This window comes from Passer montanus, unplaced genomic scaffold (genome assembly GCF_014805655.1).
Source record: "Passer montanus isolate IOZ18808 unplaced genomic scaffold, ASM1480565v1 scaffold12, whole genome shotgun sequence".
NCBI lineage: Eukaryota > Metazoa > Chordata > Aves > Passeriformes > Passeridae > Passer > Passer montanus.
The window spans coordinates 13733855-13750523 of record NW_024358722.1 but is presented as its reverse complement, the minus strand read 5'-3'; the positions used below and the strand labels follow the sequence as shown (position 1 = coordinate 13750523).

Here is a 16669-nt window from a genome sequence, read left to right as displayed (position 1 = left end):
CTTAGTGCTTTTTAAACTCAAGTCTGTGATAGGGACAACATAAGACAGTGGCAGCCCTCTCTCATATTTTTTAGAACTCACTGTCAGGCTTTTTGCTGGTGTTTGTGGTCCTTGGATTTGACAGTCTGCTGGACAGAAGTGAAAGGTAACACTGACCAGTGTGCACTTGTTCCAAAAGCGTCTTTTCCCAGTGCCAGCTGCACTTCACAGAACCACAGAATGGTTTGGGTTGGAAGGAATTTTAAAGACCATCTCATTCCAACCCCCTGCCATGGGCAGGCACACCTTCCACTAGACCAGGTTGCTTAAAGTCCCATCCAACCTCAACTATTCACCATATAATGTACTGCCAAATGTGAAGAGATGCTACTGAGAATTAAATGCTGAGCAGCTTTAGCAATATTCAGATCCAGAATAATAAACAAGTTTTTTGATGATAGACTGGTCAGCAAAAGCAGACAGTTGTATATAAATAGACAAATAGGTTGTGGAGTTCTCACTTTTGCTTGTGTCCCTTATTGCACCTTGTTTACAAGACAAAATTTGGATCTAATTTCCCTCTTACAATTTTCTTGAAATAATGAGTGTAAATGATGGAAAACCAGGCCTTTCATGTAAAATTATTTCAAGATATATCTATGGTTATGTATTGATCTTTCCTTATGGATTTATGGATTACATTTGCAATCATCAGCTTGCTATTGTAAGGCACGGCAGAAAAAGAGGGATTTGTTATGATTCAGCTACATAAGAGATCGCCAAAATTTAATCCACTCCAGTAAAAGAAATACCAGGGTGTATTGTCAGTGTGCAGCAGAGTGGGATGCGGGGACTGTTCATCCAGCAGTGGCTGAGCTGGGTCCAGCCAAGTGGTGCAGCTCTGTGAGAAAGGCAGCGGGAAGCAGCCCGGCTGCCAGGCTGCACTGCTGTGTGTGTTCTGCACTTGGGATCCAGGTTAGAGCCTCTGCTTGGACTGTACTCTGCAAATAAACCAACTCACTCTGAGCCAGCTGGGGTATCTCTAAAAGGGCAAGTCACCTTTTCACTGCAAGGGACATGTGTACATGCACATTCATGGGCACATGCACTGATATTAAGCCCAGTGAAGACCAAACATTCGTTCCATCCTAAATAATCTTTGCATCAGATCCCTACTTCTTCTTTCTAGTTGTTATCCAGTTTTCTGCTTCAATCAATGTTAGGATTCTGTGTTATTTTAACTAAGGCTAACACATTGTTGTTCCTAGTATCCTTACCCACGTGTTCAATCAGACTTGCACGGATTTTTTCCTTGAACACAGAAAGAATTTAGAGATACTTTTGTGCGTGTATTTTTGCAGAAGAACTGAGAACACACTCTGATGTTGAATTTTGTCTGCTGCCAGGAGGTCCCTTATGTCTTGTGGACTTTTTACACTGACAAACTGTGCTGCTTGAGTATTTCCAAGTTGCCAAAATTGTCACCCTCTCTCTAGATGTTTTCAGTAAGATGTGATCCATAACTCTATCAGTATGTGAAGTCACATGACCATGAGGTTTGCAGAGGTACTTCAATTAACAAGGGAGTGTTGCCTGAGTTTCACCCATCAGGTAGCATAATCTCAGTATCAATAGGGAAGGCATTCCTGTATTAACCATGCTGTTACCAAACTGTGCATCTGTTTTTATTGACATCCTGAGGTAAACTCTGAAAATAAGGAGACAGGTATGGTAAAAATGTAATTAAAGGAGTGGCATAAGGGCTAATGATTTCTGCTTACTTTGCATCGTGAGTCTGAACATCAGTGGTTAAAAGGGTCCTGACTGAAGGTGTTAATAGTGCTTTAGCACTTTTTATTTTCAATTGCAACAAGCTGTATAAATCCGCAGTTAATGAACTAATCAAACAAAACTGACATTAGTGGGAAGTACAGGTTTACCCCTTTACTATTGTAATTAATGTGCCATTTATTAAAAACACCAGCAGGACTCTTTGTTAAGGACAGGAGGAGTAAAACAGTGGCTTGATAGCCAGCTTCAAAAGCTGTCAGCAGTGAAACATAACACATCTTGACACTGATGAAGGGTATCCCATCAATATTTATGCAAAATTTACTATTAATGTTAGGAATATTGTGCAAATTCTTTTCAAGTTCATCCAGGCATAGAGAATCTTTAAAAATATTACACCTTTTGTTGTAAAACACCTGAAAGACAGGAAATGAAACCCATTTTAGGAAGATAATATATAGTGATTTGTAAGAGAATAACAATAATTTCTTGCTCATGGATTTTAAATCTAAGTCTGTATCTATTACCAAAAGACAACAACAATTTGGGAAAAGAAACGTGTGAGTGAGTATACTTAGCTGAAAAGGGTGTCTGTATAGATTCAGAGATAATTTAAGTTTAAAAAAAAAGAATGAGCCTTGCTAATTTAAAATATTCCCTCTCACATGAGAACATGATGGGTCAATCATTATTCTGGTGTTTGCTCCACAGGCAGAAATTTTTAATGAACTCCTGTAGCTAATAGGAATTCCTGAGAGTATTTTGTGAATTGCTATTTCACAAAGTGGCCCTGGCAGCAAGCGTTTGACAAGAAGGATAAACATGGCTGCCTAGCACATCTGTTTATTTGAGTAAATCAGTCTTAGCTCAACTGGCATGTGTCCATAAGGCCAGATAATATCCTTCAGCAAAGTCTTCAACAAGCAGAGGGATCAGGGATGACACAATTGTAATTAAAAGAGAGTTGCTTAGATAAGTTTGGAGTATTTTTAAAAATTGTTACAATATTGTGTAATCCTGCCTGCCAGATTTGATATTGAGTGCTCTGTGCTAGTGTCATGGCTGACTGGCCCTTTCTCAGGCGTCATAATAAGCCTTCCTTTGTGCCCAACCCTTCCCAGTCCCTGTGTTCCTGTATCACAGTCCCTCTGTGTGCTTGGGTGGGAAGAGAATGACGGGATTGATTTGTGAGTTACTTTGTGAAGTTACTGATATTTTTAAGGACTCCCGTGACAGCTAAGGACAAACATCTTGTATCATCTCCATAGATAGTAAAGATCTTCTGGTTACCAAGGGTATGTTGAGCATTCAGCTCTCTTTAAAAGGGTGAGATCTCCAACATGCCTAAAATGCTGGTAGCACTATATTTGTTCACTCCAGGGCTTCTGCTTCCATGTACAGGACAACACCACCCAGCTGGGGCTGTCGCATTTAGATGTAAGAGGATGAGCTCATCATAACCTTTTGCCACTGTAACTTTCAATCCATGTACTTTTCTTCTTTTTCTGTGACATAATTTTAACATTACTTGAATGGTTTTGGGGTTTTTTGTGGCATGATAATGCAGAATCCTTGGGTTGCCTATCGATGCAAATATAAACTATCTCTAGAGGACTGCCAAAAAAGTGTTCTTTAGCAATTTACAGCTGACTGCAGAGAATGTTATGAAACTACATAATAATAGCACCAACTGTATCAGCTGGTAATGCCAGATGAGAGTCTAAATGTGTTCTAGAGCTGACTGGGCCCCTCTTTGGAAACTGTCTATGGGTTGTTGAGGAATACTAAGGATCTTACGTATTTTCAACAAGAGAAAGTAGCTGCTGAAACTTCCGTAATACATCTGGATGTACAGCTGGGGATTTTGTGCAGGAATTGAGGAGGAAAAGGAGAGATGCCAATAATAATAATAATAATAATAGTAATAATGATAATAATAATAATAATAATAATAACAATAATAGTACAATCTTACAAACAGTGTTTCAAACTAATTCTGTAGAGTTAGTACTAAAATGGCCCTCACTGTATTGGTGTGAAATATGCAGAGCAGCCCTTTCTACAGAGGATTCAAAAGGCAAGTGACATGTCTTAAAACTGGAAGCATCTCATTGAAAATAAAGTGGCTGCTCAAGCATTTGAGCCTGGATAAAGCCAAAGATGTGCACCTTTCCTTATCTGAAAGGTGGAAAGACTGTGTTCAGGTGAAATTTGAGTGATGGCCATCAGTAAAAAGAATGAAAAATGGGATGACAAATGAAATCCATGAAAAGAAGAGGTGGTATTGAGCCAGACATATCACAGAGGGAGACACCAGGCAATCCAAAGGGGCACAAACTGGGACCAAGAATGCCCAAGGAACATTTCTTTGGCCTCCCTTCATGCAGGCAGGTACAGAATTTCTGGCTGCTGTCTCAATCTCAGGTTGAAGTAAAATGGACAAGACAGAGGGCATTTTTACAAATGTCAAGAACCTTTGCTAAAGGTGACCTATTCAGAGTAAAGTGGCCCAATAGGACTTGAGTTTGTGTTTTTAAGAATGCTTTTAAGCCACTTGGAAATACAGAGAGACCAGGTAAACTTTTAGATTTCCCTGAAGCCAATTGTAAATTAAGAAAAACTCAGCCTGGAGAGCATGCCAGTCATTGCAAAATATCCAAAAGCTAGGAAGCAGAGAAGAGTCCTAAAGCAGAGTTTTATTTGACATCTTAGCTAATGATCTGGAAGAAAGAACAGTAGGTTAATGAAATTCATAGATTGCGTTATATTACCAGTGACAAAGTGGACAGCAAAATAATATAATAGTGCCTACAGAGGTGCAAAATTCTGAAAATTATGAAATTCGGCTACATTGCTAGTCTAAAATAGATGCTGAAGGAGAAAGTGCATTGGAAAAGCAGAAAACAATTGTAAATGGTAACTTCAGAACCCAACCTAATACTCCCAAGAGTCATGGAATAATGGCCATTCAAAAGTGAACAAAACAAAGCATCATGCTTCTGAAGTCAAAGAGAGTTTACAACATCAGAAAACCAATGTTTTTGTTTGTGTATATTTTTATTAACATTATAATTATAATACAAAAGAGATGCCCTGAGCCTATTAATATACATTTTTAATTTTTTTTTTCTCAAGTAATAGTTAAAGTACCTAGGTAAACAAAAGATCCTTCAGAGGAACACTTTATTTCTTTGTTACTAAGCTAACCTGATTTAGGACATGGTAAAAGTCAGTAATGGAAGAGGTCCATTTCAAAAGAAAACAAAGGAGGAACTCTGCTCTAACATCTCTGCTCTCCTGCCAACTCCATTTCATGTCTAGCTGGAAGAAGCTGATATAAGTTGCACTGGCTGTAGCCAAGTTTACAATTTTTATGGTTATTCTACTGACTGTGCTGTATGATTTGCTGGCTATTCAGTGTGCCACTCCACTGACACAGGAGTAAGTGTACAAATAAATATTTGATTGTTCAACCATATAATTTTCTCGACAGCACCTAGAAAGAAGTCCACAGTTAAAAGGCCTTTTCAAAATTCATTTCCATATAAATTTTATTCTGAAAAAAATCCTTATATAAATACTATTCTCTTGAGATTGCATTGTCTGAAGAACTATGGTCATAATTAAGTGGTCATGTGCTATAAGAAGATATTCCACTTATTTTTATGTGAAAGAAAACACAAAAGCTCATATTGGGAAATAATGTTTTTCAGTTATAAAGGTTTCATCGTAAAGGAAAAAAAACCAAAAACCCCCAAGAACTGGGAAGAAAAAAAAGGGTCAGGTGATGGTAGACTAAATCGACTAAATCCACATCGCAATCTACTCCACACTGAGAGACTCAAACAGCCTGCGAGGCATATGGAGATGATTCATATTAATGGACTATTTTATTAAGGTGCGGTATGGTTGAAGGCCACAGAATAGCAGCATTCTGTCAGATACACAGGAGTTTATTGAAGTCTGATAATGCTGGAAGGCACAGAATTTTAGCCAAGTTACTTTTTATTTGACTGCATTCCTATTAGTGTCTGCAGTAGGATACATGTTTTCATATGTGTTTTTTTGCCAGACAACACATTATGTTCTGTTTAACAGATACTACCTTCTTAGTATCTTCCTTTTTTTTTTTCTTCCTTTTTTTTTTTTTCTTTTTTTGCAACTTCTAGGTATGTTGTAATGGGATTCTGCACGACAATAAACCTGGCTTCCAGTGTTGTGAGGACAAGTACATTCCATTTATTCTTAATTCACCAGGGGTTTGCTGTGGTGGGCAGATACATGCTGTGCAACCAAAACATCAGTGCTGTGGCAGTTATTACACCAGAGTTTTAGCAGGTAAGAGACAACTCCTTTCCACTGCATGAATGAAACAAAAGAGCAAAGTGGTTGTATTTGTTAAACCAAGGAGAATGAAAGCAATAAATGTGAGATTTATCAAGGTATATAGATGTCTTCAAGACTTGTGCTCAGTGCAAAGAAAATTCCACTCACTTTGCCTTCTAAACACGGTACATTCTGTTTATACAAGAAAGGCTTAATTGATGAAACCTGATGATTGGGTCATTTCCCAGAGAACTAATTTATGCCAAACTATACTTAATTGCAGTAAATGCTGCATAATGGGGAGGGCAGTTCTCCTTAATAGGAGCACCGTCAGGCAATTTAGTGGTGAAATTTAGTTCTATGGGTGACTTGACCCCACATGATTTTCCATAGCCGTTTCTGTTGTGGAACAATTGTTAGCCTTTGGCGTTGATATTCTAGATGACATCACTTCTACTTGTTTCTACATTGTCTACTCTTTGTTTCTACTAATGTTACAGATCAAAGTATACCTCCCACATGCATTAACTTTGATGGTAATTTATCCTTTTCTTATATTCAGAGAGGTTTGGGAATTTTGCCAAAACTGTGCTTCTGTATTTCTGTCCAGAGTTTGGTTTTCCAGTTTGTTGGTGGGTCATTGTTGACAGGAAAGGAAGAAAAGGGGGGAGGAGAGATTCCTTTCATGGGGCCAGTGTTCAGAGTGAATAACTCTTTGTAGGCAATTGTCAGGTCAGGAGCTAAAATGCTTCCATTACTCACGAGCTGGCACACATTCCGTAGGCTCAGAAGTGCTTGACATTTTGCCAACATGTTCAGCACATCCCAAGTTCTGATCTTTTGAAAAGTAATTAATATATTACAATATTAGAATGCCTTCCATGATGTCATCAGAAAAGTGCTATCACATGGAAAAACCAGAGAAGTGTATTTTGCTGACCTCATTAATCTCAGTGTACTGAAATGGAGAGATTACACTGTGACCTCTGTCCCCATCCAGTGGTCTATGATAACTAGTTTAATGTTGTTTATGTCAAGAAAGAAAAGCACAGTGGAACAAAATGTCTTATGTCTGAAAGTAGTTCTTGTTCAGTCAGCAGTCTGCAAGCCTGAAACAGTGAATATTTGAAAATGAGTTTAAACAATTTTTTTTCTAAGTATACTTGCTGCATTATTTTTAATACTCTAAAGGGCAGCAACATCAACACTGTTGGTCACTTTTTTCTTTTTTATTTTTATAAATATGCTAATAACCTCAAGCTAAATGTTAATGTGGGTCATTCTTTGATAAGGATAACAATTAACTGGTAAGACTGCATAGTAGTTTTCAGAGGGAGAACGTTTTCAAGCCTAGCTTGGAATGGAACCCATTTTGAGAGGTTAATGAGAAGGTTACTGATCTTTTGTGTCTTATGTCTAATGGTTCTTTAAAAAAATAGTTTTATTTCCAATAGTTGCAAGCTACAGTCTGTGTTTTAATACTTTCTCTGTGTAGCAACTAAATTGGCTTCCAAGGAATGCAGGAAAATATGATGAAGTGCCTAGATGAATTGTATCTATTATACTCTAAAAATTTGTTCTCATCTTTTTTTTTTTTTTTGGCTATTATTGACTTTATTTGATAAAGTTATTTATACAGGAAACTCTCTAAGCATACATATTTCCCAGATGTTGTTTGGCCAGCTCAATAGCTTGGGATGTGCTGAAGCATACTGGGCTGGAGGCATGAAGATTACAAATTAGAAAGGCAGAAAGTCAGTTTCTGAAACACTAGTGCTCAAAGAAGTGCAAACAACCATCCCAGAACTAAGATGGGAGGCAGAACAAATAATGCTACTACCACCCAGGCACCTCTTTGGCAAGGAATGTGAGGAGAAAGGAAAACACTATTCTCTGTCATCTGTTACAATCTCAGCACATGTTTATTTCTGAAAAAGGCTGCACTGAGTTTGGAGCTCCCTGTCTCCAATTCCCAGCCTTTCATGGGAAAATAACTTGAGATATTGCTTTAAATGAGAAGGATGAGTTTTAAAAATCAAAACAATTTCCTTGATTAACATTCAGGAATCAAAATACTTTATTTAACTCTACTATCCATCTTCAATAGCAAAACAAAACCATTCCTCCTTCCAAATGACATTTGAGCCACAGAAAACACGGCAACACAGAAAAATAGTATAAAAATATTATAACATTGGATCAGCTCAATTGGATTCACTAGCAGATATTAGTGAATGAAAATTATTACCATTTATCAACATTTTTGTATCCGTTATAACAGTATGTGCTTTGTTCATAGCCTACAGCTTATTCCAGTCCACCCCACCCTACCCCACCATTACAGTGTCAGTCTCATTGGCAGTCTTATCCTACAGTCTTTTCCTGCAACAGCTGATTATTTTGCTTAAGTAGCAGCCAAGCCCTCCAATTGTGATGATGGTATTTAATTTTTAAAGTGAGTTTAATCCTTAAATTCTCTGTGAGATAAAGTCCTGAGTAACACTCAAACATGAAAAATGCTTTAAGCATTGTGAATTGATTTATCAAGATGAGTTTGGAATGATTTTGAAGGAGACAAAATTTTTTGTGAAAAATAAGTAGCCTGATGGTTCTGTTAAACAGCAACAATGTCTTCTCTTTACTGCATAGCTGCAATTGCAAACAGTTTTACTTGTATAATTGTCATATGCACAGGCATTATTTTCATTGCTCTTCTCAGCTTTGTCTCTGTCATGCTTGTCTTTTGATATCTTACAGAGTCTTGACCTGAATTAATGAATGCACATTTCTTTAATTGTTATTACAAATTAAGACAATACTTTCATAGCATTCTAAAACAGTAAGTGATTCTGTGCTTTCACATGGAAAGTTCTGTACATGAAGCTCTGTGAATCCAGATTTGTTGCTATCTAATGAAAGCCTCTCAGGAATTTCAAGGGCTATAAATGGATAAAATCTTTAATTGCATTCTTATATTGACAGGAGAAGTGTGCTGCCCTAACGAAGAGGAAAACAGAGTTTCAGTAGGAATTGGTGATTCCTGCTGCCAGGGAATGCCTTACTCCACATCGGGCAATCAAATCTGCTGTGGTGGATCCCTGCATGACAGTTTCAATCAGCAGTGCTGTGGTGGAAGGGTCATAAGCATGGACTCGGTCTGTTGTGGTGATGAAAATGAGGGGACTGCGTACAGACCTCTCACAGGTAAGTGGTAAATCCTCAGGAAAAAAAGGTCTTAATCTTTCTAAATCTCTTGTGACACCAGCCATTCAGAAGTGACACACTCAGGTTTGAAGTGTGTGTGCCAGTTTGTTAAAATGTTGTTGCACTTTAGTCACCTATTTTGCTATACTGCAAAATGCTGAGCTTGCAGTAACCTTCCTTGCCTTTGTGCAAGAGCTGTGGGGACTGAAGAAACCAGATGATTCAAAAGGAGTGAATGATCTTTCCTTGTGCAAGTCAGGAAACAGGACTGGTGCCCTCAGTGGGGTTAGACTGACCACCTTGTGCCACCATGCATCCCAGTGCAGGGATTTTCCATTTGCTCTGGAAACTGAAGATTGCAATGGTGTCTGCTTGGTGGTCTATGTCACTCTCTTGTGTTCATCTCTCACATGGGGCTAAATCTGCTCTAGTTTAAAATTAACAAAAATCAATCCCCAGCACTGCTGACTGGCTCATCTGGTGTATCCCATTAATTTTTTGGAAATTATAGGAAATTACTCCATCATTCAGAGGTACAATCTGAACCCTTCTTCCTTAGAAAACACTTTGCAACTATCTGAGGACAGACATTGGAGGCATTATTAGAACACCTATTCAGATGTTTTCATGTGTTTTTTCTTTCCACAGTTATTAGACAAATTATATCCCATCAGCCTTAGGCTTTCTCAGCCTGACAAAAAGACTTTAGAAACTACTGTGGTGTGAAAAGGGAGTCTGATTTAAAAATACAGAAATAATGAAGGTTTAGTACCCAGCTATGTTTGGTGTTCAAAGCTGAGTGATGGTGTGTGCCAGTTCAAGCCTCCTAGTTATACAACTAAGAATCTTAATATATAACTAAGAATTCAGATATGAAGGCTGAACTCCTCCTTTCTCTAAAAATAAGCTCTGTCTTCAGCTAATTTTTTGTATTCTCTGAATCCTTCAGTGGTTCTGTTATTAGGAGCACCCTCATTGGGTGCTGACTGTCAGGATGAGCTAATCAGATGAGTATTGCCATGATTTCTGTGGTTTCCATCCTTCCCTTCCACTGGCGACTCGTGGTGTGAGCTGTGAGCAGCACTGCTTGCATGATTTTAGCTCCCTCTCATTGTGATCCCTAATTGTGCTTGATCTACAGCATCCATGCTCTCAATCCCAGCTTCGAGCAAGGCCCTCTTGCATAGCTGCACATTGTGCGGCTGCCACATGACGGGGCTGGCTCATAAAACATCTCTTTATGTACTTTATTACTTAAACTCTTTTATTTGCCTGCAGGAGCCCTTTAACAAAATCACATTGAATTGACTTTCTCACACCAAATCAAATCTCGCTGGTCCCAGTTCAGTTGTCTTTGTCAATATGTATTTTATAAATGGAGTGAATTAACAGATGCTGTTGGAACAGAACTGCTGGGGTAGCGTTTATGTTTTTACTGCTCTCTCTGGGCAGATGAGTTGTGTAGGAGTGTAATACAGGTATCTTGGGATGAAAGTTATGTTCTTCATTTCAGTATATATGTATTCTTAACAGGTTTTTTTTTCCCCTTAAATATATATATTTTAAAAACCTTTATATCTCTCTTTTAAAAATGTGTTTAGCCTATAGTGCTCAATAATTTACACTATTTTTCCCAAGAATGGGTTGGGATGACATTTTTTGGCCATTGAAAAAGAAAACAATGGCTTTTTTCATTGCTCACGGGTTTTCTGTGAGGACTTTACGCTGTGAGCCAGCACATAGCTGAACACAAAGCAGGTTTGAAAGATGAATTAGCACCACAGCTGAAAAAAAGTTCATATTCTTTTGCATTAAGCATAGAATACATTGTGGTTTCTTATCATATCATATAGATCATGCTCAATTGGTTTTTGCTTAATTTCTTGGAGTAATTCAGCCTTGCTAAATACATCATGAAAATGGACAAGCCAGGCACAAAAATCTACCTGCTTCCTATCCTAATTATTGTAATTATTCTAATGGAAAAAAATGCTCTTACACAAAAACATAATTTATTGGCAAATGGATAAGTAGAATTTTGCAAGAATATGGTAATTGGAAAGCTGATCTCATTGTCTGGAAGGAGAAGAGGTAAGGGGGGGGTGGTTTTATGCAAAAGCTGAATTGCTTCTGAAGCACTGTTTTGCACTTGGCAATGAATGCCGTAGCTAAAAATCTAGTGACAATTTAAAGCTTTTGTTTGAGTGCTCTAAGTCCTTAAAAAAAAACAAAAAAACCTTGATCACTAAAAGTTCAAGCCTTGTATACCATCTCATTTTGTTGCCTGACCAGTTCAAAATCAATTTTTTTGCTGAATCTAGATCCAGGTTTGCACTGAATGTTGGTTTAAGAGCTTGAATCATAGAACGTTTTCATTTGCCATTACATACCATTTTTCAGAGATTTTGCCTTGTAAAAAGAGATTTTCATCCATCATACATTACTTTTTTTCTCTTTATTTATTAGTTTCTTCTTTCTTAGGTTTCCTTTTTTGCCCCTCCTTGGCCTTAGCTAGTGGGGTGACCATAGAGACATCTACTGGCAAAGGCTGGCATTGGTGAACAGGCACATCCTAAGCCCCACTGCTGTAGTGTGATTTTCCAAAGTTCTCTGCTTCTGGCTATAAAGGATAATGTCAGCTAAAACCACTCTTGAATTTTCTTTCTCTCTCTATTTTTTTTTCTTTTAATGCCCTATACTGACATCCCAGACTCATGAAAGATGACGCTTTGTACTGTTGTGGTTCCTGATTTGTAATAGTTGCAATACCCACATGTAAGCCAAGGATTTTTGGAATAGTTTGCAATGTATACTGACTCTGTATTTTGTTGATCCTCTATTCTGGCTCCAAAGTCTAAGCCTTTAAAACTCATCTTTTCCCTTTTGAAAGCATTGGTTTTGCAGATTTACTAAATTAGTAATTCATCACTCAGCTAGGTTTATAAATTTTTTCAGTTGCTGAGGATGAACATGAAATAATTGTTGACAGAATCAGTGTTAGCAGGAAGTGTCTTTTCCAGCCCGTGGATTTTCTTTTTGCTATAATGCATTATGTGCCTATGAAACACAAATATATAAAATATGACACACGCATTCCAACTGAGTTACAAACAAATAGTTTACATTTTGATGTTTTGCTGAATTCAGCAAGGGTTTATAGGAATTTCTGGATCCTTAATCAATTGAATAAAGCAATTTTTGGAAGGCAAATCAATCCATCAATATTACATGGTCCTATTTTGTTTTTCTTGGAGCATATTTAAAATTGTACATTTGAGGTGTCAAGGTTCAGGAGTCAAGTGCTACATGTGATAAATTAAGGAAAGGTCAGAGGCTATGCAATGCAGTTTCAGAAGATTGTCTACCTCTGCCTTTGCAGCTCATTCATGCTGAAGTGATGCACTCTGGGAATTACTACCAAACTCTGCTCTGCAACATCTGCTCTCCCTAAGTGAGTTAGTGCACGTCAGACATCTTTATGTCAGAATATTGCAGTGATGGATGCAGTCTTCAGAAAATGCTGCATAAAAATCTGGTGTGCCGTTCTGGCCATTAAGTGAAATTACTATTTAAATTAATGGCGCTGTCACAGTTTATCTGTGCAAAGAATGAACGCTGATTAGGGTATTAAGTAATTAGCAATTTATCACACTGGAACAAGGTTGATAATAATTAAAGAAGTAATGGTTTACCAAAGAAACTAGAAAGGGAGTCACTTCTTGTTATGTGAGTGAAATCTTGGCTGAAAAATTTAATTCTGTTAAACAAAGATGAGGTTCACAGTGAAAGAATACAGCTTTGTTTGTTTCAATAGAAAAACAGTTCATTATCAAAATTTTAGTTTGCCTGTCAGAAGTCCCTTGAGGCTGTCTGAGTTGCTTATTAGTATTGAATTGAGTAATTTTCTGCATTAGTTCTCTCTTTAAAATTTGTAGAATTCTAAGACAATTTGAAAAAAGGATGTGAACAAGAGGAAATATTTTACCCCTTGAAGAGCTAGTGATCACAGTTTGATTGCTTTGAATAGAACCAGCCCTGAAAAAACGTAAAGTATGCAAGTAACGTCACCATTTTTAGCCATTCCAGTTATTGGAATGAAATGTTCTCAATGCTTTAGCAGGATCACACCTTTAAAGATTAATTTTCATTATGTATGACTTCTAAGAGAGATTTGCTGCAATAAAAGGCAGTGAAAAAAGTGGCCACTCTTGCATGTGTTTTAAATTCCAACGTAGGACAGAAATGACGTCAAACACAAACTATGTAGATGTAACAGTATATCACAGCCCTGGTTTTTGTGTATCTTCCTAGTTCAATTAGTAATAAAATTTATTTAATTGCCAGTTATAAAGGAGTTTGTAGTGTTTGGTTCTGAGTTAAAACATAGCCCTTTCTTTAGATGTGTTGGGTTCAACACTGGTATTTCATGTGAATATGTGGAAAATTGCAGTGATTATGATGAACTTTTCTTTTAAAAATGAAATTATTAAAACCAGAAAAAAGACAGGGGAATTAATTTTGGCAGCTTATCAATTGCACTGTAGAAATGCAAGTTATATATAGATATCAACTTCAACTTCTTGAATGATAATTCTCTGTATTAGATGGCTGAAGCTTCACTGTGGGTATTTTCCAAGTGACCCATTCTGTTCTAGGTACCTAATATGAACCCCTACTTTAAAATATAAAATATATGATAAATTCTGGAATGCTAAGATGCACTGTTGGAAGATTGCCCATGTGATGGGTGTGTGCAGGAGACCTGAGCAGAAAGTACATGGAAAGCTTTCTCAGTTTTTATGTTCTACAGGAAATTTTCATCAACAATCCATCTCCAGCCTGCTGTGGCCAGTACATTGGTGTGGTATTCCATACCAAAGTTCTTTAAAAAGTTAAGGAATGGTGAACATTGTCTGTAGGGGACCCTCTTTGTTTCTTTAATTCTTGATTGTTTTCAGTAGGTCTGGAAGTCAGAATGCTTAATTCAGTCACCTCACGTTTGAATTTAATCTCACTTTAGCTAAATCTGCATAATTCCAGCTGCTGGGGGGTTTATGCCAAGATATATTGCATTGTGAGCTTTCTCCTTTCTTATCTATTTGTTTACTTAAATTTCATATTCAGATTATTTTTGTTTGTTTGTTCATTTCAGGGATGTTCTGTTGTGGGCAAGAGTACGTGAATAAGTCAGATACCATATGCTGCTCAGGTTCCAGTGGTGAGTCCCTAGCACATGTTAGAAAGAATGACCAAGTGCCAGTAAAATGCTGTGAGACTGAACTTATTCCAAAGAGCGAAGAATGCTGTAATGGAGTTGGATATAATCCTTTGAAATATGTTTGCTCTGACAAGATTTCAGCTGGAATGATGATGAAGGTAATTGATAGAAAATCTCTTGGTGGCTCTGATTTGATGATGGAAAGAGAAATACACTGTTCATAACTATTTTTCTAAAATAGGAATATAAAAACTCTTGTGTGCATTATTCATTTTCACATTACATCCATATTAATACCGAATGAGTTTGCCATGATTGATGTTATTGCAATGAATTCTAAAGGAATTAATAATGATTAGCTGCCTCTGTGAAGTGTTGCCCAGCACTTCAGATTAGTACAGTGGCTAAAAGCTGGCATACTAACAAGACTGACATGTATAGCCAGTTTCCATTCTGTGACCACTGTTTCTGATGATGTTCATTAAGTGGAAATTAAAATTGGATGGCCAGTTCTGAAGTATAAAAATGCTATTACATTTCAGTTTAGGCAGGCAGTAGGACATACTTCCCCAACCCTCTTAAAAAAACCCACCAAAAAAAAACCCAAATAAAAATAAAGCAATTGACATTCTCTTGATGGACTTAATCCTGATCCTACAGAAAACCAGTGGCCATTTTAGCATAAATTTCAGCAGTACTAGTATAGGTCCTTTCATGCCTAGTGAATTGTATAGATTATTCCCATTCTATTTTAATGTCAGAGTAAACTAAACACCATAAAGGCTAATTTGGTCTTTTCCAAGAGTGCCCTGTGAATGTAGGCATCAGCATGAGACAATTTTGCCTTGCCAAGCTGAATTCAACAGAAACCTTCAAGAATTAGCATCTTGGTGTTATACATAAGTTGTAAAAATGTTCTTAATTGTTATTATATATATATATATTATATATATGTATATTATTTTATAAAATTGCAATTATATTTATGATAAGAGAGACAGAAAGTGAAGGAGAAAAAAGAACATAAAGACATTGGATATTGTGAATGCTAAAATATGGAAATCAGAAAGATATTGTGGAATTTACCAAACATATAAGAAAAGTAAAATAGACCCCATCCTGCCATATGCAGGTGTTCCTATATCCTTGTTGTTCATCTGCTAAGTTAATACAGAAATATTTCTTACATTTTTGCCTTTTCATGTCAAGGCTTTCATGTAATTTCATTTTCAGTCTGAATAATTTTCTCCTAGAGAAAATCCAGACATTGTGATGAGTCAGCTGCTGTTCCTCAATGCATTGTATTAGTAGCTCATGCAAGGAAAAAAATGGCTGAGAACAGGTTAATGAATTCTGGTAGATAACACACCAGATCCCTGCCTTAGGTATAAAGTATAAACAAAGGAAGTGCTTTGTATTTCACTTACCCACAGTAGAAAAGAGATAGCAGTGCTGGCTCTCTGAGATGTATAGATTTACTAACAGCAAAAGGGCTGATAGTCTGACACATTCTGCAGCTATTTTACATGGGAATGCAATCCATCTATATCCTGCATACCATATGGATATCTATCACAACGTAATTTTTTGTGGAAGTGCCAAATTTGGGAAGTTAAATTGTCTGGTTTCTAATCAGCTAAGAAGCTAATTTCAATAGGTGAATTAAGGAAGCATTAGATATAATCTGTTTGGTTTTCCTTCTGAATTTTATGGCCTAATGGGCAAAAATATTTGTTGCAAATTTGGCAGTACATTTCTTTCTGCAGCAACCTATATTTTATGAGAATTATTGCTCTCTAGCTTATGGTTTGGCAAAAATATTATTTCATGAATTTTAATGGAAAGTTGTGGATGTTCAGTGTATATTTCTTTGAATTGTACTTTATGGGTTAAATCTTACACCTTTATGTTTGCAGAAGTCTTCTTATTGCAGCAAAGCTTCTGTTTAGTAGTGGTGTGGCAGAAGACATGATTTATATAGCCCATGGATAGAGTTCTCAGCCTTAAAAGCTGCCAAGGACTTGCATAGAGCCCTCTTGTGTACTTGGCAAGCTGTGTGAGGGGCTGGGAATTTGCTACTGATTTGCCACAGGATATTGGCCTTTGCAAGAACAGAATGTTCACATTCTTGGATAAAATCCTGTTGTCATT

General features: G+C 37.1%; 1 protein-coding gene across 1 annotated transcript in view; it reads left to right on the top strand.

The window, feature by feature from the left end:
• USH2A (usherin) overlaps window positions 1-16669 on the top strand; it is a 372312-nt gene that overhangs the window by 274744 nt on the left and 80899 nt on the right. The window contains exons 49-51 of the mRNA XM_039697803.1: window positions 5940-6108; window positions 9079-9300; window positions 14453-14676. Coding sequence (XP_039553737.1) covers window positions 5940-6108; window positions 9079-9300; window positions 14453-14676 — 615 coding nt within the window. The remainder of the gene's footprint in view (window positions 1-5939; window positions 6109-9078; window positions 9301-14452; window positions 14677-16669) is intronic.